Genomic DNA, 23,851 nt, shown 5'->3' with positions numbered 1-23,851 from the left:
AGCATGTGATTTGTATCATCTATTCTCAAGAAGTACTTTTCAAGTGCGAGCTGCATCACTGCTCTCCTTGATGCTCCCAAGCTCCCAGGCCCTTTCCTCACTCCTGCTCAGCCCTTGTCTGTCATCCATTGATCCAGATTCTATGTCTTTGAAAAGAGAGAGCACAGAGAACTCTGGGAAGGGTGAAGCTGACCAGGGATATCTGAGTCTTTCAGGAACATTCATGGAAAGACACCGGTATTAGGAGATGCCCAGTGATGGGGTGTGTCCTGAAGCTCAGCTGTCTCCCCGGTTTCAGTCAGTACCCTCAGCTCCAAGACAGCCCTGGAACCCTTGTCTTTCTTTTTCATCCTCCTCGGAAAAGGATACTAACTTGGCTTCTGCAACGCCATAGCTACCTCCTGATCAAGAGGGATCAAAGAGCCACGGCTAAGAAGTTTGCTTAGTTTCTGTCCTCCGGGGGTCTGGTAAGTCCCACCATCCCCGATCCCTTCCTTCCCTGTTGTCCCTCTGCTCTCACACTGGTAGATAAAATATGAGCTGAAGAATGGCTTTTGCTTGGGTCTAGGAAAATAAGGTTTGTACAGTTGCTACTTTAGCAGCGGACTGAGGCTTCTCCTGTGGGGTTTTCAACCTCTGCCGTAGTTTCAGCTTTCCAGAACTGACCAGCTCTTGCATCCAATTTCAGATTCAGGACAAGATCTGATCTCCTTCCAGGGCCCCGTCTCATCTTGTCTCCCAGGAGCCAGCCCAGCCTAGAGGCCTGGATTATTTACACCTCTGGCTCCCATGAGCAGCCAACTCTGTGGGCCCAGGAGCAGTAAATCTCCCTCCTAATCACGCCATGCTGCAGGGCTCAGTCTAACTCTTTCTTGCAGGGCTTTTCATCATTCATCCAGACAGGGGCTGTGGCCTAGAGAGAAGCCTCCGGAAAGAGGCCTGTAGCTTCCCCCTAACTCTCTGCAGATGCCACAGGACTCAGCTTTTCTCAGAACCCCTGCACAGCAAACTCAGAGTCTCTTCTGTAGGATATATCAGAATTCAAATTATGATCAAAGGAGACAGGTTAGCATAGGTTTCCTAGAGTTCAGAATGGAGAGATGTGTGTCAGCCCTTACCTGCCTCTCGGACATAACATACAGGTAGAACTGATTGATAGAGAAGTCCATGTCCCGGAGTATGGGGCTCCCATCTTTGAACACGGAGACCATCTCATACTGGACCCCACCATGGGGGGGACCATCAGCTCGAATCTGCAAGGAAACAAAATTGCCCTTAGTACTGGCGTGCAGCTCTTCCATGGACAACCTGCTTCTCCTTACACAAGATGGCAGCCACGTCTTCAGGTCACTGCTCCAGGAAGAAGTGCTACTTACGTCAGACTCTGCAGTCCACTTACACCCACTTTCAGAACGCAGGATCTGAGACCTCCTTCTCCGTCTCTCTCCTCCTACCTGTTTCCCCCTCTTCTCTCTCTTCCCCTTCCCTATGTCCCTTTTCTTCTTTCTTTCTCTCATTTATTCGGAGCCAGGGTTTCACTATGTAACCCAGTCTGCCTTCTAACCCATGATCCTCCACCTTCAGCCTCTGGGGTTACCCGCATGCACCATGCACCACGATGCCCATTGTGGGTCTGGGATTGCTAATGGTGGTTCATTTGTGGTTGAATGCACATGAAAGATTCTGGCTGTCTCTCTGCAGTTGTTTTTATTTACAGAATGTGTGATGTACATATGCAAGTGAGTGTGTTTATGCATACTTGTTCTAGATTGGAGAGCCAGCATCTATACGCAGTATCCTTGTGTTAGGCTGGCATGGGGGAACAATTATGCACATTATCAAAAGCCTTGTCATCATCGGGCGCCTGAAGGTTTCAGGTCTCAGAAATCTGTCTGCCTCCAGATGCCAGGTGGTTCTATTTTCAAGTTACCTAGGGAATGAAGTATATTCCTCTTTCTTTTGCCCCACCCTAAGACAGTAAACAAAAAGGACCTGAATGTTGTTTACTTAATGCTCCTCAGGCCAGGCTACATATGTTGTTTGTTTGTTTGTTTGTTTTGTTGTTTTGTTTTGTTTTTTAATGTGAATGTCAGAGTTGGATCCATGCATCAGAAACTTTAAAGGTGTGTCTAGGCGTTGTCACCCGGTTTAAAAGCTCCCTAAGTGAAGGCACAGCCAAGGTTGAGCCCAGCAAGATAACCTAATGCACTTAATCCTGCTGCTCCCAGAACTGCCTGGAGGGGATGGAAAGTTTGTGGCTGGGCTGGACCACAGCCTCTGTTTTGGTGGGATATTCTCTTGTCTAAGGTTCCCAGTGATGCTGAGGCTCCTGGCACAGGTGTGGAGAAGGACTAATCTGGATGAACCAACCCTACATGTCCCTGAGGAAAGAATTTCATGTAAGGAGCTGCTGGTACGGAGCTCTTGGTGTGAATGGGCCCCATTCACAGTGCTGTCCCAGATCACAGCCTACCATGCGCCCCTACCGTCCCCTCCTCCAGCTGCCCTGCCCTTCCTGTCTGCATTCTTTCTGACTCAAGTCTTACCTGCTCTGGGAAGCCTCCTTCTTGCCCCTGATAATTAATTACACATGCCGGTGCCTTTTTCTATTAGGCACGTATCCTAGAATTGTAATCAATTGATTCACTCATTGTATATGTATTAGCTAATGTGTATTGACTTACTATTTCAATTGTTCTCTAATTGCGTCTGATATGTGTGGAGTCATCAACATTGTGAAGGTGGGTATGTGTTTTCTATGTTCCCTGTAACTCTCCGAGGACCTGCCTGAGGCTGGGACAAAAACCGTGACAGACATGGGGATGCTTGAGAAACACCCTTTGAAAGGATATGGACTATGAGCCAGCTGACGAGAACTCTGGGATCTTTAGTGAGATCAAGAGACATTTTCTCTAGTAACACAGGGAAAATAGCCTTGTCTTCCACATCCTTCCTGTTCTGTCTCGGTTCACTGTCTCTTCCCTCTGCTCGCCTAACCCTGATACTCTGAGAACTTCTAAGGGTGGGAGACCATGATGTATTTACCCGAAAGGACCACCTTGGGCCTGATAATACAGTATCCTGGGAGGATGCTGAGCAGAGAACTCAGTTCTGCCTGCCGGGGTGGGGAGGGTCAACAGCAGTATTTACTACAGAGTTGAAGGAATGGGACCCGAACTATCATTTCCACCCTGCCCTTCCTGAGAATGGCCTAAGGTTGGTTATGGTGGGCTGCTGAGATGTGCCAGAGCTGAGCAACAACATGAGCCTATTGAAGTTGGGTGCCCAATGGCCTGAGGCTTTGTATCTGGATCTCATGGCCTGGAACTGGGTTAGGGCCTGGCCTGAGAGGCCATGCTCCCACTGCTTTGGCAGGTGACCTGGGATCTCTAACTTAAAACTGCAGGGGTTAATGGAACCGAGAGTATTCTTTTAGCCGTTACTATCCATGGTCCTTCCCCCTTTGAGCTGATTCATCTTTCTGCTAAGCTCCACTTTTACTCTTTTTCTATCATCTTCGTAGTCTCTCTGCATTAAAGACAGTTTCTTGGACAACTATGAGCCAAACTCGTCCTTCAAGAGGTGGGGTGAGCACTTATTTTCACAGGACTGAGGAAAGCACTGTGAATTATCCATGCTGTTACAGGGCAGAAACATCCACGCTCTGCCCCAGAGATTTAAGGAGAAGGAAGAACTAATCACTAGTCTATACCTAGTATCACCCCCATAATTAAAAGGAGCCCCTTTGCCATTCAAATCAGATTTCTCCTTTGGATCAACAGGCTTAAATTTCTAAAAGCCTTCACAAAAAAATAAAGCAGCTTTTAATCATAGAAGTTGTTGGGCAAAGGAAAGACAAGATGGCCGCGACTTCCTATTGACTGGGCTCAACTCTGTCTCCATGACATAGGGCATTCTGTTTATGGCTCCTGGCAGAGTCAGCACAGTGCCATCTCCAATGGCCAACTTCCCTACTGTCACACCATTTCTTCTCTCAGGGAGAGCTGTCTCCTCAAGGCTCTAGCTCCACTCAGGATCTACAGAAGCAGTGCCTTCTCTGAGGCCAGGCCTGGGGTATCCTGCCTCAGGAAGCTGATTTCCCCTCTGCCAGCTGGAGCAGCCACCTTCCGTGCATCTGGAATAGGCCAGGATCCCCAGAGCAATGTCTGGATACAAAGTTAGAAGGAAGAATAAGCACAACAGGCCAGACCCTCCTGCCGTGGTCCCAGAGAGCAGGCAGTGCCACGCAGAGCTGGGCTATACAAAGAACAAGACACATGCTGCATGCTGCTGTGTTCCAGGATGATTAGCCCCTTACCTTCCCACTGCAGTGGCGACCTAACGTGCGATCTAATTCCTGGCCTGCCACAGCCACCTTTTAATGAGCCAGAAATTCCAGAATCAAGTCTGTGTAACTCTTAAATACCAAACCAAAGAGAAAACAAACTAGAAGATTCCGGGCAATCACTTGAAATGAGCTAAATTTCATTCTGTCCAAATCCTAGAAAGGCAAGTATTAGTCAAGAAATCAGCACATCCTTAAATAGGCCTCTGCTCCCTGTTAAGTGCCACAAGCTTAGGAAGCATTTCAGATTCTCAAAGAAGGCCAGAGAAGATGGAGATGGAGCAGGAGGCTGAGACCAGAAGGAGGAAAAGGGGCGTGGTGGGTTCGGATAGGAGACTGGGCAGCAGCAGAGGTTTTTCCCCTGGAAGAGGCACACTAAGAGTGTGGGACTGGGACCTGGGTGATTCCCTTCTGACTTTCCCTAAGGCATGGTACACTTTTAGATGGAGCTATCTCTCTCTGAGACGTGGTGGAATTTTTCTGTGACCAACAAGCAGCAGCAAACTGCGCAGTCAGTATCTGGCTCAGAGAATTACATTCCTAACTACCTCCAGAAGTTCAGGGCTCTTGGTCTTGCCAGTTATCGAAGTGATGTAAACATATACTCGAAGGCTGCTTAGTAGCAAGCAGGGAGCCCTGCCCTACCGTGTTGTCCTCCATTGCTAATGAAAGGAAACTTCTGGGGTATAACAGGACAAGGGGGATATTTATTTATTTATTTATTTATTTATTTATATTATTTTTTTTTTACATGAATGGGTTTTTGCCTTCATGTATGTCTGTGCACCCCATTCCTGCGGTGCCCAAAGAGGCCAGTTCCTCAAGGAACTGGAGTTATAGGTGGTTACGACCTGCCATGTGGGCACCTTCCATCTTCTGCAAGAGCAGCCAGTGCTTTTAACTGCTGAGCAATCTCTCCAGCCCCCGAAGAGGGATTTTAAAGCCAAGCATTTTGGCCTATTCTATGGTATCCCACAAAGTAGCAGCTTTCTTCAGTATTGTACTGCCTGGGGCAGGTTTGAATGAGCAGAAAAATCCTAGCAAGTTGAAACAGACCACTTATCTACTCCAATCAGAGCAGGGCCACAAAAGAAGTTCTTGACATCCCACCAGTAAGGAGGCTGAGATGGGGCAGAAGAGGGAGGTAACCTGGGAAGGTGCACCGGGCCACCTGAGCCTGCTTTCTAGCAGGACGACTTCTCTCCTGAGAAAGCTTGACCTCAGTGGCCACGAAGCCAGGCTGTGCTACTTGCTCAGGGCTCAGAGCACATACAACTTAGTACTCAGGTTATTATAGTAAGGGACAAAATATGTCTGAGTTCACCCAAGGATACTGAGGGGTATTCCAGCAAGAACCATTTCTGTAGGGACACCTAACTGTAGAAACCTAACAGCACCAAGAGACTAGGCCTCCTTTTCAGGTTCTCAACGATGACACCCACTTTGCTTCATATGCCGACGTGACCCTGTCTGAAGGGACAACATGCCTGGTATGTTTCAGATCAGTGCTGTTGACCTGCTAAGTGTACTGACAGCTACCGCCTGTGTTGCTTTCACCATGTGCTGGTTACTGTTCAACACATAACAAAGATGAACTGATTTATCCTTTCAGGTTCCCCCTGTTGTCAATCCTAGTATAATTCTCATTTTATAGATGACAAATCTGAGGCTAGCAGAGTTGTGTGAGTGCATGATCACACAGGTAAGGAGATTCATAAAGCTGGAATCCAACCACAGGCCTTGGTGGGGTGACTTTTCGCATGAGAGGGTCAAAAATACAAGTGTAACTGAGCAGGGTAGATGGGAGGCCTGGAGGGCAAGCATCCCTACCTTCTCATCTTTCGGGCCTCTCCCAGTCACAGTACAACTGTTATCTATCTTCCAAGTGGCAAAAATAGTTCAGAACCTAATTGGAGGATTTACTCGGAGACTAAAATTTAGCTTTGGGATAGGAGTGAGTAAGATAGAGCCCAAGGGAGATGCAGTGTCTGCTCTTGGAGGGCAAGGGGCAGGGGAGAATAGACTTTAACACTATCACTTCTCTCCTGTAAACACAGCTGTGCTGGGACAGAAATGACCAACAACTCCTTTCCCTGAACATCCCATTCAGATCAGCACGCAACTGGCTTACCTGTGGTCCCTCAGACTCCCAGGAATCAGTTTCTTTTCTAGTTAACTCTGTTATGGCACCTGCCCATGAGTTTGGCAGTCTGTTAGTAGCAGAGGCGACGGTCACAACGGCTTTCAAGAACTACTAATCGGCAATAGGGTTACGGATCCTCTAGGGCATCTATGGAGAAAACTGGGTTTGGCAGACACTGCTGGGGCCTGAGGCTCTGGTGACAGGGGGGACTAGTCCCAACTTCTGCCTTAACTGGAGTGTGGCTTCCAGCAAGCCATTCTATTTGTGCATGTAATAGTTCTATAGTAGCTGCAGATGAGGGTGGCTACTCTTCCCTCTCAGCACAAAACGGATACGGTGGAAATGGAAAGAGTTCTTAGTTAAGATTTTTGGTATGGCCCCCTGTTTATTTGTTACTTGCCTACCATGAACCAGGCTACACTAGGGAATGGAAGACACTGATAAAGGATCCTGCATTCCTGTAGAGAGCTCGGGAGGGAAGCGGGAACAGCCCAAGCCATCTTCGCAAACTCAGGGGTGAGCCTTGAGAAGTGATTTCCACAAAAATGGAAGTCTTAGGAACAGGGATGGCCCAGCTGACTTAAGGAGGCCCTGAGGAGAGGCTTCCTGGAGAAGAAGAGGCCTAAGCAAAGGCCTAGGGTGCGAACGGCATCTGTGGGAAATGCGAAGGTTGCCACAAACCTGACAACAGCGTCACTGACGGTAAACCCAGATCTCTTAAAAATGTGGTTTTTTGGACCTCAGAACTTCGAAAAGGATGAGAGTTTAGGTGCAAAGTGACTGAGGCTCTACAGTAACTTGAGCAGACTCACAGCATCTTCTGTCCTGGGGTTAATGCTGGCTGGCTCTGGCTCAGAGCTGCATAGTAGATGATACATGCATGTGGGGTTGTGGCGGGGGAGAGAGAGAGAGAGAGAGAGTGTGTGTGTGTGTGTGTGTGTGTGCGCGCGCACGTATGAGAGAGAGGGGGGAGAGAGAGATCTGAAACTGTATGTGAATGTGTTTACATATATCATGTTTGATGTTTGACATGGTGCATGTATGTATTTCTGTGTTTATATGTATTTGTATGTATTTGTATGTGTGTGTAGTATAGTTGGTATGGTGGATGTGTATTTGATGTGTGTGTATTTCTATCTCTGTGTAGTGTGTCTCTGTGTAATGTATGTATGTGTGTGACGTATGAATGCCTGTGTATGTGGTGTAGTGGGTATGTTTGTATTCATATGCATGTTTTGTGTGTGATATGCATGTCTCTCTGTGCGCCTGTGTGTAGTGTTGTGCATCTATGTCCCATGCCTGTGTATAATGTGTGGTGTGTGTGTTTGGTATATTATGTGTGTTCTGTGTGTATCTGACAGGTAGTGCTTGTGTGCTTATGTGTGCCACATATGTACATTCTGATCGTTACAGAGCAGGTGGGGTGTTTGGCTGCTCTCACTGGATGCTGGTGAGTTAATGCGTGCATGTCTTCAGCTGTGCATTTAGTGCTGTGAGAGAGGATTCAAGCTGAAGTTTATTTTTATAGGACTTCATGACCCGAATTATTTATAGCTTGAAATCTTTGGTAAAATCAGTCTCCGAGATCTTCCCTCCCTCCTACACATACTGTTTGTGTGTGTGTGTGTGTGTGTGTGTGTCTCACCTTCTCTCTCTCTCTCTCTCTCTCTCTCTCTCTCTCTCTCTCTTTCTCACGCATACACATGGGGAGGGGGGAAGACAAAACCTCCCAGAGTACCTTGCAGGTTTTTGTTCTGTCCTCGGAGCTCTGGAAAGGTAACAGAGTGTACAGAGTCACAGCCCCCAAATACTCTGGTAATTGGTGAGGGACTCAGCAGCCTGTGGGTTACACTAAGCCAAGGGAATAGAGAAAAAGGGGATATGAGGTGAAGGATCCCGCTTGTCTTATCTATGAAGAAGGAGGCAACTAAGACATGCTGAGCTAAGATGCCTGCTGTGCGGCACACACACTCCCATGCCTGGTCCTTACAAAGTTGTCAGTCAATCACAAAGGCTTTCACAGTGAAGACTGAAACTTTCTTAAATAATTATTTTTATTTCTGTTTTATTCAACAGAGAACAGGGGGTGCAGCAGAGAGCTAGAGGCATCTGAATGGGGTGATGGTGGCTACGGTGGCTTCTTCCTAGGATGCAGAGAATAGTTTTTTCAGACTCTGGCATCTTGGAACGGTCTGAGCAGCGACAGAGTGGCATGGAAGGTAGAGGGCACTGAACATTTACTGAGCATTGCAGTGAGTAAGAAAAATATGCAGGCAAGATTGGAGGAAGTGAGAGCACTGAAGACCAAGGTTTTGCTCTAAACTGGGTCTTCTCTGCTCCTCCTGGGTCAAGAGAGGCCAGGCAAGGGCCTCTGATACATGCTACTTCCAAAATAAGATCCCAACTCCTAGAAGCACTGAGGTTCCCAACCTGGGGTCGTCCCCCTGACTGCTCATGGGGGAGTGACTTTAAGATCTGGAAGTAAAAAGAATTTATATCCTTAGGTCTACCTTGTTAAGGTGGGTTTGAACTACAAAGAACAGAAAGGACCAAGGCACTATCCAGCTGAGCAGCTGCTCTAACGGCCCAGCCCTGTACCTGATCCACAAGGCCATAGCTGTACGTTTGGTCAGGGCTGAGGATCCAGAAACAAGAAGCTGTCAGGCAGAGGAAACACTAGAGTGTTCTGGGAAACATTAAGATGAACACAGCAAGAGTCAGCCGAAGCATTAAGCAGTCGCAGATAAAATCACATTATTCAGAGGCAGGACTATAACTCACAGAGTTGGGAGGTGGGAGGAGGGAGGGAGCAGGAATTAATAGAGCAATGAGCAACTCTGCCCAGACCAAGGAGTCTTTACCTGAAGCTCATGCAAGGATCTCTGTTCACAACACCATACACATGCGCTCTCTTCCTGGGGATGCCCGGGCAGTTTGGCCAAAGAGCGGCCCTGTGGCCACGTGGAGGGCAGGGCAGCCTTCTTCAACAGGTGCTGGGGCGGGTGGATAGTAGGGTTAGAAATAGGTATATTGGGAGGGGCTGATTTCCTTTCTCCAAAAGAGGTAAGGCCATACATACGCTTTGGAAAAATTTTTCTCTATTAATTTAGAGCCATTTATTTGTATCTATTCTACCTCATCCACAGTGTAAAAGGGTTATGAACATGAATAATGTCCAAAACTTCGTGAGGCAGAGCCCTCCCGTTCATTTTACAAGGAAGAAATGTTAAATGCGTCTAGCTGATCACAGCTGCAGAGGGACAGAGTGGAACCTCAAGCTGCTTGGTCCGGATTCTGAAACTCCCACTCTGCTGCTCTGTTGGGTCTTGGTTTACTTCAAGCTGAAGGAGTGGAGGCCGCCTTCACTCGGACTAGGCACTCCATCCACACAACACAATATGGAGGAGCTCTAGAGAGCCGCCTTAGGAAAGGGGGCATGGCTGTCTCCTGCAGGAGGACAAAGAAGGCTGTCGCAGTTTTGAAAAAGAGCAGAGGGTGGAGACCTTAAGGACGGGTTTGCCTGCTCAAACCAGCCAGTTCATTAAAAGCCTGACTGTCCCGCCTTGTGTAACCTGGAGCAGCAATCTTCACTCTCTTCAACACTGAGGGTGGCCTGTAAGCTGCAGCATGGAAGTCTGGGGCTCTGAGTACCATGACCTGACCCCAGGGTCTGTGTCTGGATGCAGGGCGACTACCTGATATTTTTTTTTTTAAAGGCTTAAAACAACATGCGTGGTGCGGAAAATGTGCAGTGACCAAGAGAAGTGGAGGCCGTGTTCGCATGCTGTATGTGTCTTCTCTCTGCTAACTACCGAGGGTCTGGGTTTTACTGCCTCTCACCTCTGCAGCTGCAATAACCTGAGAAGTCTCCTTGCCTCCAGCATACTCGTTCTCTGATCTATTTTACCCAACACCACTGCCAGATTAATCTTCTTAAAACACGTATTTGATCCCAACTTTTCTGTATGCAAAAATCCTTAAATTTCAGATGTTTGCAATTTTCTTTCTCTTACTTATCTCAGTCTCATAATTTAAAAAAAAATGATGAGTGAACATCGCTCTGGGGATATTGAAAGATATAGAAAAAAATCACACACACACACACACACACACACACACACACACACACACACCATCCTTAACTGTCCCCATGGACAGAAAAGCCTCCCCAGTTTGTCACTGGAGTCTAGCTGACATGGCCTTCTACCCCTTTCCAATTATGTCCTCAGCATTTTTATCTTTGTACCTTTAGTTTTCAATTTGTTCTACCTTTAGAATACTAATCCTCCCTGGTGATCTGACCCAAAAGCTTCCTCCCCTTGCACTGACCACCTTTCAGCCCCATAGCTACTTGTGTATCTCCTAGTAAAGTTACATGTGTGAATACAGGTAGCTGTCTTTCTCAGACTAAGGACTGGGAGAAGAGACTAGGCCATACACATCTTCGTGCCTTTCCAGGCTTGCTGCTGCTTTGTACCCTGGCAGCTCCTCCACTGCTTGATCGCTAAAGGCCTGGGTCCATCTGCTCAGACTGGCAGGGGTGGACCCAAGTTAAACACCAGGTGCATTTAGTGCCATGGTTCTTACCTGTGGTAGCCTTCTCCATCATCCTCATGTTATAAATGAGAAACTTGAGGCATGAGAGGTGAGGTGACCCTGCCCCCACCCCCCAAAGTCACACAGCCTTGGGCAGAAAGTCAGGATTTGAAAACCCTATGTCTCTGTCCATCTCTAAAAACAAACACAGAGGAGGAGAAGGCTTCTTATCCTACCTCATTCTTCCTGCCACAGATCTTCAGACCCTGGCAAGAGACTCATCCCTGGAGATGACCACTGGTCCCCAGCGTACTGGGAGAAGACCTCACGAGGGAGTGCTATCACAGTCCAGACACTGCTATGGAAGGAGCCGCAGGGCCTCCAGTGCTGGAGTCAGGAAGATAGACCAGAGCTGGGATGGAACAGTGACCATAGGAGGAAGAAAGCCCTCATGCTCTCACATCCCTAGTCCCCAGCTCACAGACCCTGGTCGAGCCTGAGGGCATAGCCAACTGAGCCAGTGCAGCTCCAATAAAGGATTCTGTTTGAGTAGCTGCCACCTTCACACCACTCCCCACCTCTCCTCCCAGGAGAGGCCTTTTAATAATGAGCTGCCTCTGACAACAGACCCCTAATTAATTCATTGCTAGACTTTGCCTCCTGATCAAGGTGGGGTTGGGGAAAGGTGACAAGCAAGGACTGTCCCCTCCACTGCATCTGGCTTTGTGGCAGGCAGATGCTAGTCTTGCTCCCTGGCGTCACCTCACTGCTGGATACCTCCTTCTCCTCAACACCCATGTCTGCTCATGCCGATACTCTTCAGCAGCTGGGCACAGTGCCAGAAAGGCAGGCTCTGCTGGTGGCAGCAGGTAATACAGCAGGTGCCAGGTTCTTACTTGGGGTGACTAGGAGAGAAGTGAGGTTGGCTTTGGCGTGATAAGGAATAAATTCTTCGCTGCCTTTCCCTGAACACGAGCAGATGTCCCACGAGCTTGCCAGTTAGCAAAGCAGAGTGGAAGCTCTTTCCCTCAGACTGCCCCATCCTCCTGATGCCAAAGAAAAGCCATCAGCTGTTCAGATGCTGGATACTCCCGGACCTCGATAGCCAGGACAGCACCATTCCCAACATCTGGCTGTTGCTGAGGCTGTCTTAGCTCGACAGAAAGAGACCCAAGAACAACATGGAGCAAACTGACAGTAAGATTTCCCCTAAAGCTGGGTCAAGCTCACAAAGGCTAGAAGCCGCACTGCACAGGACTTGTATCAGCAGCGACTTCCCAGGGTTTATTGCTTCCCTTCTAGATCTCCAAAGTCCCATATGTCAATCTCCCGGCCCATGAATGTTATAGTCCCTTGATAGATGATGACTTAACTGTCTGGGGTAGAGATCAGGCCAGGGTTCTCAGTCTCAGCTGGGGGCAGGGTAGGGTGCTAAACCCTAATCTCCTCTGCTACATAGCCAAGCCACCCGTATGGCCAGGGCCCAGAGCTGAGAGGTGAGGAATGGAAAGGAGTCAGAGAAGCTAGGAAGGGATGAAGGAAAGGCTCTTCCCTCCACCCTGTTACAGATGTGGATGCGACCAACCCGAGGAAGGCCAGGTAGGGAGGGAATTTTCAGGAAGCAGGGGCCATTCCACACTGTCCTTTCCAACAGAGCAGGCTGGGAGAGGGTGGGGGAGAGGGAAGGGCAAAGGCACCCAGCTAGGTATCCAGGGAGGCGGAGGGAAAGGGTGCAAAGGTCTCCACAGGGTCTGTGTTGGGGACCACTGGACCCACCAAAGGATGACAACATTCTGAGTCTGACCCTTTTTACTTCCTGAAAAGGAGTAAAGTGAGGGGTGGCTCTAGTCCTTCACCCACAAAGAGAGCAGCTGGAGCAGACCTGCCCACTTCTAATCTGTGCCTTAGAAAGAGCAGGCTTTTGTGCCAAGCACTAAAGCACCCTCTCCGCCCCTCCCATGCCCCCACTCTCCCCTACACTTGCATCTCTTAGAAGAGCTCTGTACCTCTCCTGGGGCTGGGATCATTAACTGAACAGCACTTTGCCTCCTGGTGCGTTTGACAGTTTGGCAGTGATCTGGGAAGTACCAGAGAAGCTGCACAGAAGCAAGGGAGGGGGGGCAGAGCCCTGTGTGTGCTGACTTCTGGCTCTACACCCGGCCACCGCGGTCCCGGCCGTGCTAGGTGAAGGTATACGGGAAAAGGAGTGGGATCACGTGGATTTTCATCTTGGCCCCTTTGTTTGTCACCTGGAGGCTTCAGGGTACTCCAGACAGAGATCCCTCCTGGTTATAAACATTCCTTATTTCGTCTGATACCAGAACTTCCTAGGGATGAGCAGGAAAAAGGCCTGAAGGCTGAGGGCCGGGTAGCCTGTGAGGCTGTCCAGGCAAGAGACCAAAACAGTGACTATTCAGCGCTACACAGGGCCTGGGCCTCTTCTAAGAGGAAGGAAGGCGGATGGAGGCCACAGATGCCATCAAACTGTAATATGAGCAGATCCAATGTCAGGGAGGAGATGCGCTCTGGCTCCTGAAAATCCGTCTATGGTAAAGCATCTCCAGAAACGGCCTGGAGAAGTCTTAACCACGAGGAAGGAGATGGCTCAGACATGTAGCAAGTCCCCAGCTCCCCAGAAAGCTCTACTCCCTGTTTTTCTTGTGGATCCTCTATTAATGCTAAAGGCTGCTATGGGCGCACCAAGAGCCTTACACAGCCCTCGCTGTCCCACCAAACCCATGTCACACACGAAATACTGGGGCTCAGACAGCAACGCAAACAGCCACAAGTCACACAAAAGACCAGTCCCAGCAAGGACTCAATCAGTTTATTTGTCTCCCTGAAAGATGCTTGTATGATATTAATGTCTTGTTTTCCACTTTCACACTCTTCAGATACCATCTGGGTCTTGATCCAAGTGCCACAGTAAATTATAAATTTCCAGAGGTGGAAGTTAAATCCATATAGTTCACGTTATTCAATGTTTAATAGCATGCCATGCTCAACAGGGAACTTTAAACATTCTCCCTCCATCCTTGATCAGTTTTGAGCTCCAGAAAGCCACAGACTTGGACCTCCATGTCGCTTATGCTCTCACTGGGCGTTACCCCCTGAGAGTGGCTCCTCGGGTACTGGCTGTTGTGTGGATCTCATAGCCTTGGCACTTGATGAGGGGCTAATATTAGAAACTGACATTTTAAAAGAACTGATTTTGATGCTAAACTTCTGTCCTGGATTCTGCACAAGGCCTTGCATGATCATAAATTATATATAGAATGTAAAGTCTGGGAATATTCTTTTCTGGAAAATAGGAGTGAGTCCTTCCACCAAAGAGAGAGGTTTTCCTTTCCTTTTTTTTTTTTTTTTTTTTTTTTTTTTTTTTTTTTTTTTTGTGCCGCTGGGAATCTCAGTTCTGAGTTTCTGCTAAGATTAGTAGTGTATTCCCCTCCCTGACCTTGTAGAGGAAGGGGCAGGGGTATTCTAGCTCCAAGTTAGTTACTGTTATGTTGTCCAATCTTTTGTTTTCATTCTTTAAATGTATTGACTTTACATCTTGATCATAACTCTTCCCTCCTCTCTGCTGGTTCCACTCTCTGTCCCTCTTCCCCTAGTCCCCCTCCACTACTCCTCAGAAAAAGGGGAGCCCCCATAACCCACCCCATTCCAGCACATCAAGTCGCATCAGGACTGAGAGCATCCTCTTCCTCTGTGGCCAGGCAGGCCAGGCTTCAGTCTCCATATGCCCCCTCCCCCAGTACTGGGCCCTGGTTAGTTGACTCTGTTGGTCTTCTTGTGGAGTTCTTGTCCCCTCTGGGTCCTTCTGTCCTTCCCCCTACTTTTCCACAAGGCTCTCTGTGCTCTCCCCAATGTTTGGCTGTGAGTCTCAGCATCTGTTTCAATCCACTGTTGTGTGAAGCCAACAATGCCAGGCTCCCATTTGCAAGCATAGCAGAATATTGTTAATAGTGTTAGGGAGTGGTCCTCTCTCCCATGAGGTGGGTCTCAGTTTTGGGCCGGGCATCAGTTAGACATTTCCTCAATACCCAAAAGAGGTTCCACCATTTAACAAGGACATTTGTTCAAGTATGTTCATAGCAGCTTTATTCCTATTAGTCAGAACCTGGAAACAAGCCAGATATCCTCTCTCTACCAAAGAATGGATAAAGGAAACGTGGTACATTTACACAATGGAATACTACTCAGCTATTAAAAACAAGGAAATCATGAAATTTGCAGGCAAATGGATGGAACAAGAAAAATATCATCCTGAGTGAGGTAACCCAGACCCAGAAAGACACACATGGTATGTACTCACTTATAGGCAGATATTAGTACAGGACAACCATACTGTAATTCACAGACCACAAGGAGCAAAGTGACAAGGAGGGCCTCAGGGAGGATGCTTAAATCTCCCTCAGAAGGGAAAATAAGAAGAAGATGAAGAAAGAGAACAGGGTTCAAGGGAGAGTGTGGAGGGAAATGAGGATCAGATGAGGGGAGATCATGGGTAAGAAGTCAGAGGACTTGGAGAGAGAAGATAAATTGAGGGCAGGGGCATTGGTGAAGACAAGCCGAAGACCTACAACTGGGTAGGCCTCTGGGACGGTATCAGGGTGACTCTAGCTAAGACTCCTAGTAGCGGCGGGTCATGGAGATGGAAGAGACCACCATTGAGCCAGACAGGGACTCCTAGTGGAGGGAGGGAAACACCAACCCACCCGCAAAAATCTCGACCCCAAATTTATCCTGCCTACAAGATTGCAAGGCTAAAGTCCAATCTTTGCTTATGAACCACCTTAATCCCTTTGAAAAAAGTGAGGTTGAGTATGTGCAAAGGGCAACGCTCACCTCTTCTCTTTGGGCTGCATAGGTACCTACAGTGTCACTTTGCGTCAGAGATGATCTTTGCACTGGGCATGTGTGCGTGTGCCTTTGTAGGCAACACTGACCCAGTGGGTGTTTCTGAATGAGGCCCTGGAATGACTTAAGTACCAATGAGTGGTCACAAGAGTAAGAGAATTCTCAAGATTTGGAGCCAACTGGCCAGGGCTCTACACACTGACAAAAGCCTCAAGACTGATCATGGGTCAGCCTTGACTGAGTAATAAAGTTTTGAACAGCAATAAAGTTCTGAATGAATTTGAAAAGCAAAAGGAGAGAGAGAGAGAGAGAGAGAGAGAGAGAGAGAGAGAGAGAGAGAGAGAGAGAGAGAGAGAGAGAAGAAAGATGGAATGAATGAACTTAGGAGCCAAGGGGGTCTTCTCAAAGAGAGATGATCAGGGAGAGATGATCAGGGATGCAGGACAGAAAACCCTTTTAGGGGGCACAGAAGATACCCAACCTAGATCATTGAGGGCTGGACTATCACCCTGTTTTTGCCACAGCCAGACCTCAGGCTTTCAGCATCTGCACCTTGTGTTGCAAAACTAGGTCAGTGTGCTAGGCGTCAGCGGAGAGCATGTGGGGAGAGACAAAGAGGGAGGCAAAGCAGAGGGAGGAGGCAAGCAGTGTGCCACTTCTGCTGCCCTGGCTGCCTTCCCTCCAGAAAGCAACGAATCAGGAAAACTAGCCCACAAAGCTCTGGGGGTGACAGAGCTCTTGTTTCACTGGCCACTTCCTTCATTTCTTACTTGTCTCTTTTTCTCCTCTGCTCCTGATCTTTCCCTTCTCAGCCCTGGAGGTTCTGCTTTTCTCTTTGTAAACCTCTATCCCTCTGCCTCTTCCGTCCTCTCTCACACCCGCATACATACAGCAGTTCTTCCAGATCACCAAGAAAGATGCTCTTATGAGCACTCTTCCCACATCTGCCTGGAAACTCAGCATCAGCCACAGCTAGGAGGGACCAGCTTCAGAGCTCAGGGCATTCCCACCACCCGTATTGACCTATGTCCAACCTAGACTTCTAATCTCATTGGCTTTGCTGACATCAGGTGGCTAATTATTCCATATAATTAAAAGGGATAACCCCCCATCCCTAATCTCAGATAATTAGCTTTCTGATTGCCTGTGCTGGGCAGGAAACTTAGTATTTGGAGAAGGATTTGGGGCAGACAGATTAGACAAACACAATTCAGGAAGCCGTACTGTGAAAACACACTGTTCCCAAAGAGTTTGTTGTTAAAGAGATTTGGGATGGGCAAAAGGGCCTTCCTCCCTCTAGGTGGTCTGAGGTGCCTCTCACTCATGGGGCTTCCCAACAGGGGGTAGTTCGCTTGGCTTTAGAATCTCTTCAAATAATAGAGCTTGAGCTTAGTTTCCAGTAAGCCAAGCTAGTCTATGGTGTCTCCTCACATCAGTTCCTTCCTGTTCCCTGGTGCAAGAGGACCCAGTAGCCCCCAAGGAATGCCCACTTCTACATGCTGGATGGGTGCTCACAAGTTAACAAAATATTAAGAATTGACAATAAATGACCACAATTCCTTGCAGCCCAAGACATGGCAAAAGAAAGTGGGGAAATCTGTCAGAAGCTTTAAATGACATCCTGGAGCCAGCATGACTCTCCCAGGCAAAGCTGCTCTGGGCCCCGGTAACTGATTTTGTGTTCTAGCTGCTCTTGCTGAGGTGCGTTTTGGTCATGGCATAGTTTTTCACCTCTGTCATCTAAGTTTCCTTTCCATTATCAGGAACATGATCCTCACGTTCATCCTGAAAGGAAGGGGGCCTCTCACAAAGGAAAACAGTCCTGGATGATTCAGAAAATAAGCCATGGTAGACCAGTGCCAGGCTGGAAAGAAACGGTGCCCCCTGATCTTTGTGTAATATCATGCCCTCTAGTTCTTAGCTCCTTGTGTCTCAAGAGTATGGGCTTCTAGATTTTACGGTGTTGGGCAGTGGGGGAGATTAAGAACGCCAACAGCTGAGGGCTAGTGGGCTCCGGTGGGCTCCGAGAGCCCAGCGCTAATACACAGGCTGGCTGTCCAGACTTCTTTCCACCAAGGAGCTGGCATTCGAGGCCCGGAATAGCTAGGCATGGCTGGGACTCTGTTGTCATTCATTCTTCTTCTGCCTGCCCTAGTCAAAGCCTTGGATCAGGTCACAAAGAAGGGGCAGGAACTGAAGCGGAGGCAGCTCATGGGGCCTGTGCTCTCAGAGCAAGGAGGGGGAAGCAGGGGCTGAGATCTGGCACCTGCAGGATTTATCTAGCCTAATGGCTGAGGTTCTTGGCCCTGTTCCTCCACTGCAGCTCCGCCAATGAGATCAGGGTTTGGGGGAGGACTCATGGTCATGGATGAATTCCAGATGGGCTATCAAGTTTGCCCACAGTCGACTCTCAGACTCCTTTGGTCTCGGCATCTCCCTCGCCTCTGATTCAGCTGCCCAGCAAAGACCTGCAGTGGAATGCCAGTGAAACCCAACCCACCATTCCCTTGCCTCCTGCTTCCCTCTGCTACCAGGGGCAGCACATGCACTTCTTCTGCCCCTTCTCTTCCTCATGATCACAAACGCTCCCCGAAGTAGGAATGGCTGGGGCTAAGAACCTGGCTGTCAGCTGGCCTCCCGCTCTGGAGCTCTGACTCTCATCTGCCTGGGATAAAGCAATAGTGTAAGGCCATGGGTTCAAGTTTTAGACATGAGAACAAGGTGCCTGCCTGGAAAGCCTGGGGGCAGGGCAGGAGGCCCTCATGTTCCTCTGACTGTCTGACCCATCTAGGTGGTAGTAAGCCAGGCACGGGGCAGAAGACAAGAAGATGCAGAAAGTAGTAGGAGAAGAACGGCTCTCTGCTATTACCAAACAACTCCACACCGTGTCTTTTTCATTTATCATGTGCATGGCTATGCTGAGACTTGGGATGCTTAAAGCAGACTTAGGCTTAGTCCATTGTACGTTGCCACAGAGGCAGTGGAGACCTACTATGTGCTGGAGATAGTGTATGCTCTGGAGGATGGAAGCAAAGGAAACATGGATCATGTCGTATCAGCTGGTACTATGGGCCTGTTCACACTGATGACTCTTGGGATCTGATAGGTTTTGACATGTCCCCCTCCACACACCACTGTTTAAAGATCACATTTGCTTAGGCCTCATAGAGAAATGGATTAATTATTCCAGCTTACATGAGGGGCCACTACAAAACTGCACGAGAAGTGTACCATTCCTCAGTTTCCCCAACGTTGTCAAAGTCCTGCTCTACAGCTGTTTGAATTTGGAGTTTCTAGATCCTTCCATCGTGTCCTTTACCTAGAACTAGTGTTCCTAGGGTCTAGGGTTTGCCCTGGCAGGCATGGGTTAAAATTTGCATTTTACTTCACTCTGGGATCTATGGCGAAGAGCAGCAGGGTTACAGCTTCAGCGGCAGAAGCACTGAGGCTGGCATTTGAGCTAAGCTTTCGGAGGCCCTTTCTCCATTTTCCTCTACTTCCTCACCTCTCCTCTCACAGGAGGCTGACTACCTGCAGCAAAGGGCTCTCTGAAAACTCTTGAGAAAGAAAAGCTCTTCTTCTTCTTCCTCTTCTTCTTCTTCTTCCTTCTTTCTTTTTCTTCAAAGAAGACACAAAGCTCCCTCCAGCCTCCCTGGAAAATCAGTGAGGGAACAGTCTGTCTCGAAATGCCATTAAAACAGTCCTGGAATGTACAACTTCATGAGAGAGCAGCTCAGTGATACACGAAAGTGCTGACTACCTAGGGGTGTGGAGGGTGTGGGCAAGCATCATACTCTCTCCCAGGGCTGGGCCCTCCGCTCTGTTCAGTGATGCATGGTGGGATATGCATTTATTCAGTCTCTCCGAGCCTCAATTTCACCCCATAAATTTTAAAAAGGGAAAATATTATTTTTCTCTCCCACCTTAGTTTTGGTGTGCTTCAGCAAGCACTGTGTCCAGCATTCCCAGAGCCATGGGCCTTGCCATCTTCTGACTGACCTCCCCTGCCCTTCCTCTTCCTACACTCACGGTGCTATTTTAAGTTGAGGCTGCCAGCCAAAACCTGTACTTTATTAATTACATGTCAAGTGCTCTGTGCAATGTTCAATGCGCTTTCCAGATTGCTTCAAGCCTGCAGTGAAAGCAGGCGCCTGACTGCAGCCTGAGCGCCTGGCAGGCTGGGTGGTGGGCCCACTGGTGTCCCCTTCCTGCTCTGAATTCTCTGCTCATACCAAGCCCAGATCCTGCCTGCAGGCCACTTAAAGATGGCATGGAGGAGGCTCATGCTAAGCACGGCAGCCTGATGAGCAGGTGGGGAACCCTGTCTCCCTAGGACATGCCAAGGGCAACGACTGGGAAAGTGACCCAGAGACACCCTAAGAAAGAATGGAGACATGACACCGACCATCTGCTCTGCAAAGAGAAGCTAGGAGCCGCCTTGCAATGAGCAGGAGAGGTGGGAGGGAACTCCTTGTGGCTTCTTCCTGGTAGCTTGTTCTCTGCCTTTGTGATTTGGGCACACTGCTGGCTTCTTCTTGGCCTCAAGTTTATCACCTATAAAATAAGCACTGGCTCCTCATGAGCTCTTAGTAATGCTCTCATCTCATCTTCTTCCTGGGAGGATACAAAGATGGCATCCTCTGGCTTCCTAGCCTGAAGGAAACGGTGACCCAGTGGGAAAGGTGGAAAGTAACAAGGAATAATTAAGAGCAATCATGAGCTGACCCATGTGCTTGACATGGAGGAAGACACAGGAGCCCCTGGCATCCCTGTGAGGAAGGTACATACTGCTGTTTGATGTAGAGAGAAAAGGCAATCACACACAAGTTAATTTAGTTGTCCAATGCCATACTCCAAGTACACACGCAGAGCAAAGTTTGACGCTCAACATTTCACATTGCAGAAAAAAAAAAAAAAGGCACTGATATAGAAGGGTAGGTCTTCTCAGCACTGTAACTAACTACAAGAAATGCAGGATTCCGTGGGTAACCCTTGTCCTAACTGGGCCAGTCTGGGAAGGCTTCACTGTGAAGGCGGGATCTGAGTGAGGGCTGGAAGGACAGGGACGTTTTAGGCAGAGGTCAGGCGACTGGCATGAGCCAGGGCTTTCGTGAACTGTGGATGGGAAGGGAACCCAGCAAAGAGAAGAGGGACAAGCAAAGGCGGAAAGGAACAGGAGGCCCGCAGAGAAAAGGCCTGTGGGAGCAAGTGCAGGTTTCCGGCCCACACCAGGGCCTTGCTCAGGAGCCGAGCCATATCCTGAAAGCTGCAGGAAGCCTTTCAGAGGTTTTTAAACCTGTGGAAGCCAACATGAAGGAGGCAGAACAGGAGACACAATACACCGTCAGGACCAGATTATGGAAATGTCAGCCTGAGGTGGGACAGGGCTGTAGGAGGAGGTGGGGTGGGATGGCTGGCAGTGATCTGCAGAAAGCAAACAACAGACAGGACCTGTGGGTGATGAGGGTGAGAAGCAAAGGAGGAGCCATAGGAGTGGAGCCTATTGCTCCTGATGACAGACGTAGGCAGAGAGCCCAGGAGGCCTGAGGTGGAGGTTTCCAACCATGCACATGAGAGCCACAGGGAGGTGCACCAGCATGTACGACCTAACTGTCACCTCCCCAGGAAGCCTTCTCTGCATAGCACTGGCTCCCTCGTGTCAGCTCTCAGTCTGCTGGAGGGACTTTGTGCATCTTTCCAGTGCTGGCCTCCAGTGCGACAGCAACCATTCCCCCATCTCGTGAGCTACTCAACCCTGTGTCACACGCAGTGTCTGCTTCATCTATGCACAGTAGCACTGCTTAGATGAACAGCTGCACTCAGGCTCTGCTGTGTCTTCCTCTCACCCTGGGCTGTACCCATCGTCACCTCCCCACAGAGCAGAGGAAGGCAGATGTGCGCTCACCTGTCCACCTTCCCCAAGCCTATGGGTCCTGATACTTCTGTACATTACTGCCGGGTGGAAATAATGAACAGTTTAGTATGGAAACTGGCCTTATCGGGAGGAGGCTGACTATGTGCGTATTAAAGTACCGGGGAGTGGGATAGCCAGCCCCGAAGACTCCAGGGCAGACGGCTCTGACTGCTCTTCCCAGAAAATCTACCATATTCCTTCCTTGCTCCTCACTCTGCTCTGTGCTCCATACTAACAGCACCCACCCTCAGAGAGGAAGAAAAACAGTCCTGCCCTTGCCCCAGCCTTCTCCCAGGACTGGGAGGTATTCCCTGTCCCCACCCCAACAACAGCTGTTCTTTCTCCTCTAAATGGGGGGGGGGGATTCACCACCAGGGGCCTCCTGGGGTGTCCTCTTTTGACAGCCATCTCCTGACATCATGTGCAAAATATTCTTCCCAAATCCTAGGGGATTACGTGGGACAAGAAAAAGTGGTAATATCTGATACTCGAACAAAACAAAGCAAAACAACCAGGATGATTTGGTTCTTTAAAACACAAAGGCGAGCAATGTGTTTTTAAGACACAAGAAGGATTTTCAGAGTGAAGTAGACGGACTGCACATGTCCAGGCAGCCTACCAGCCTGGTCCCTGATCTCTGTCCCATGCAGTGAACTCCATGACGAGGGAGCTCCTAAGGAAGCACGTAACAGTCACCACCTGACTCTAGCGGCACTAATGGGTTCTGTTATCTCATAGGGACCCTTGTCTGCAGATCAGCAAAGCGGAAGGAGGTGGCAGGTTAAAAATACTCCCTTAGCAAAGAGGCTTAGGTAGGAGCTGTTTCCTGGGGATGTCAGAGAGAGCAGAGGGAGGGAGGTGAGGGAACACAAACAGGAGGACCATCTGGAGCAGAATCCAAAGCCATCAGACGCTCAGCTTCTCTCCTCACCTACAATTTGAATTTCCCCAGTGGACTGGGAGAAGACTACGGTCAAGTTAATTCTGACTAGACAGTCATGAACTGGGTCATGCGGCTTCCCCTCCACAGCATTTGTCCGGTCATCACTGTGGTGGTATGCTACAGGCAGCTACGGGAAGGGAGAAGACACCAAAGCTGATTTATTTTTTATCTCATACCTCTTACTCAGGAGAGGCAGTGGAGGGGAATATTTTTACACTCCCTTCAGACAGAATTTGCATTGAAGTGTGTGCATATTGATGATCATCCATACATGGCCTAACTGTAGCCTTGCAGCATTACCATGGAGTGAGAATTACTAACCAGTAATTATTCTGTTTTTAGAAAAACAAGGCTTTAAGAGTTTGCAACTGCCCACCTAAGAGACAGTGGGGGCTTCCACGGAATCCTGAAACTTCCCAATACAGTTCCCTCTGTCTCTCACCCCTGTTCCCTTAGGGATGGCCTAGGGCTGGTCCAGCACTAAGCTGGCAATAGGACCATTTGTCTCCATTCCCAGGATATAAGGGGAGGGGAGGTTCATGGTTTTCATGTGCTTGCCTCGGGTCAGGCTCAGGACTGAGGCCAGGGAACCTGAAGCTTTGAGATGAGACTTCATTCTCTCACGTGTGGGTCAGGTCACCTGGGTCTCATTTGTCAGATGGCGACAGCACATGCCCTTCAAGTCCTAAACACGGACCCACCAAGACCAGCTGTTCTCCTTATTGCTGAAAAGGTCCTCTCAGACTGATTTCTTGTCACAGTGGAGAGCCATGAGCTGAGGGTGGCTTTCTTGAGTACTCAGCCTCTTCTACAGTGGTCCAAGAAGAGACTCTGAAAAAGAGCCTCCCTCCTCACCCCCGCCAACACTTACCCAGCACACAAGAAAGATGGTGCGGGCATGCTGCGTTTTTCATGTTGAATTTAAGAGCATGAGAAGGCTCTTAACAGAAACAGTGAGATTTGCAAAGAGTGACCGCGGAGGCTGGCAATTAGACCCTGGAGTTTTATCCTCACTCTCTGCTCTGTGTGCTTAGGGTTTGGGTAGCTGCCTGGAGAAGGAGCGAGGGCTGGGGAGCTCAATGAGCATGAGCAAGCCTCCGAAAGATGAAA

At 48.9% G+C, this 23,851-nt stretch overlaps 1 protein-coding gene across 1 annotated transcript in view; it reads right to left on the bottom strand.

Annotated features, from left to right (window-relative positions):
* Positions 1–23,851, bottom strand: part of Plxna2 (plexin A2) — a 177,462-nt gene that overhangs the window by 102,720 nt on the left and 50,891 nt on the right. The window contains exon 3 of the mRNA XM_051148171.1: positions 1,119–1,253. Within this exon, the coding sequence (XP_051004128.1) occupies positions 1,119–1,253 (135 nt within the window). The remainder of the gene's footprint in view (positions 1–1,118; positions 1,254–23,851) is intronic.

This window comes from Acomys russatus, chromosome 6 (assembly GCF_903995435.1).
Source record: "Acomys russatus chromosome 6, mAcoRus1.1, whole genome shotgun sequence".
In the NCBI taxonomy this organism is placed as follows: domain Eukaryota; kingdom Metazoa; phylum Chordata; class Mammalia; order Rodentia; family Muridae; genus Acomys; species Acomys russatus.
Note: the sequence above shows the minus strand (reverse complement) of the source record. Positions and strands in the feature narration are given on the sequence as shown.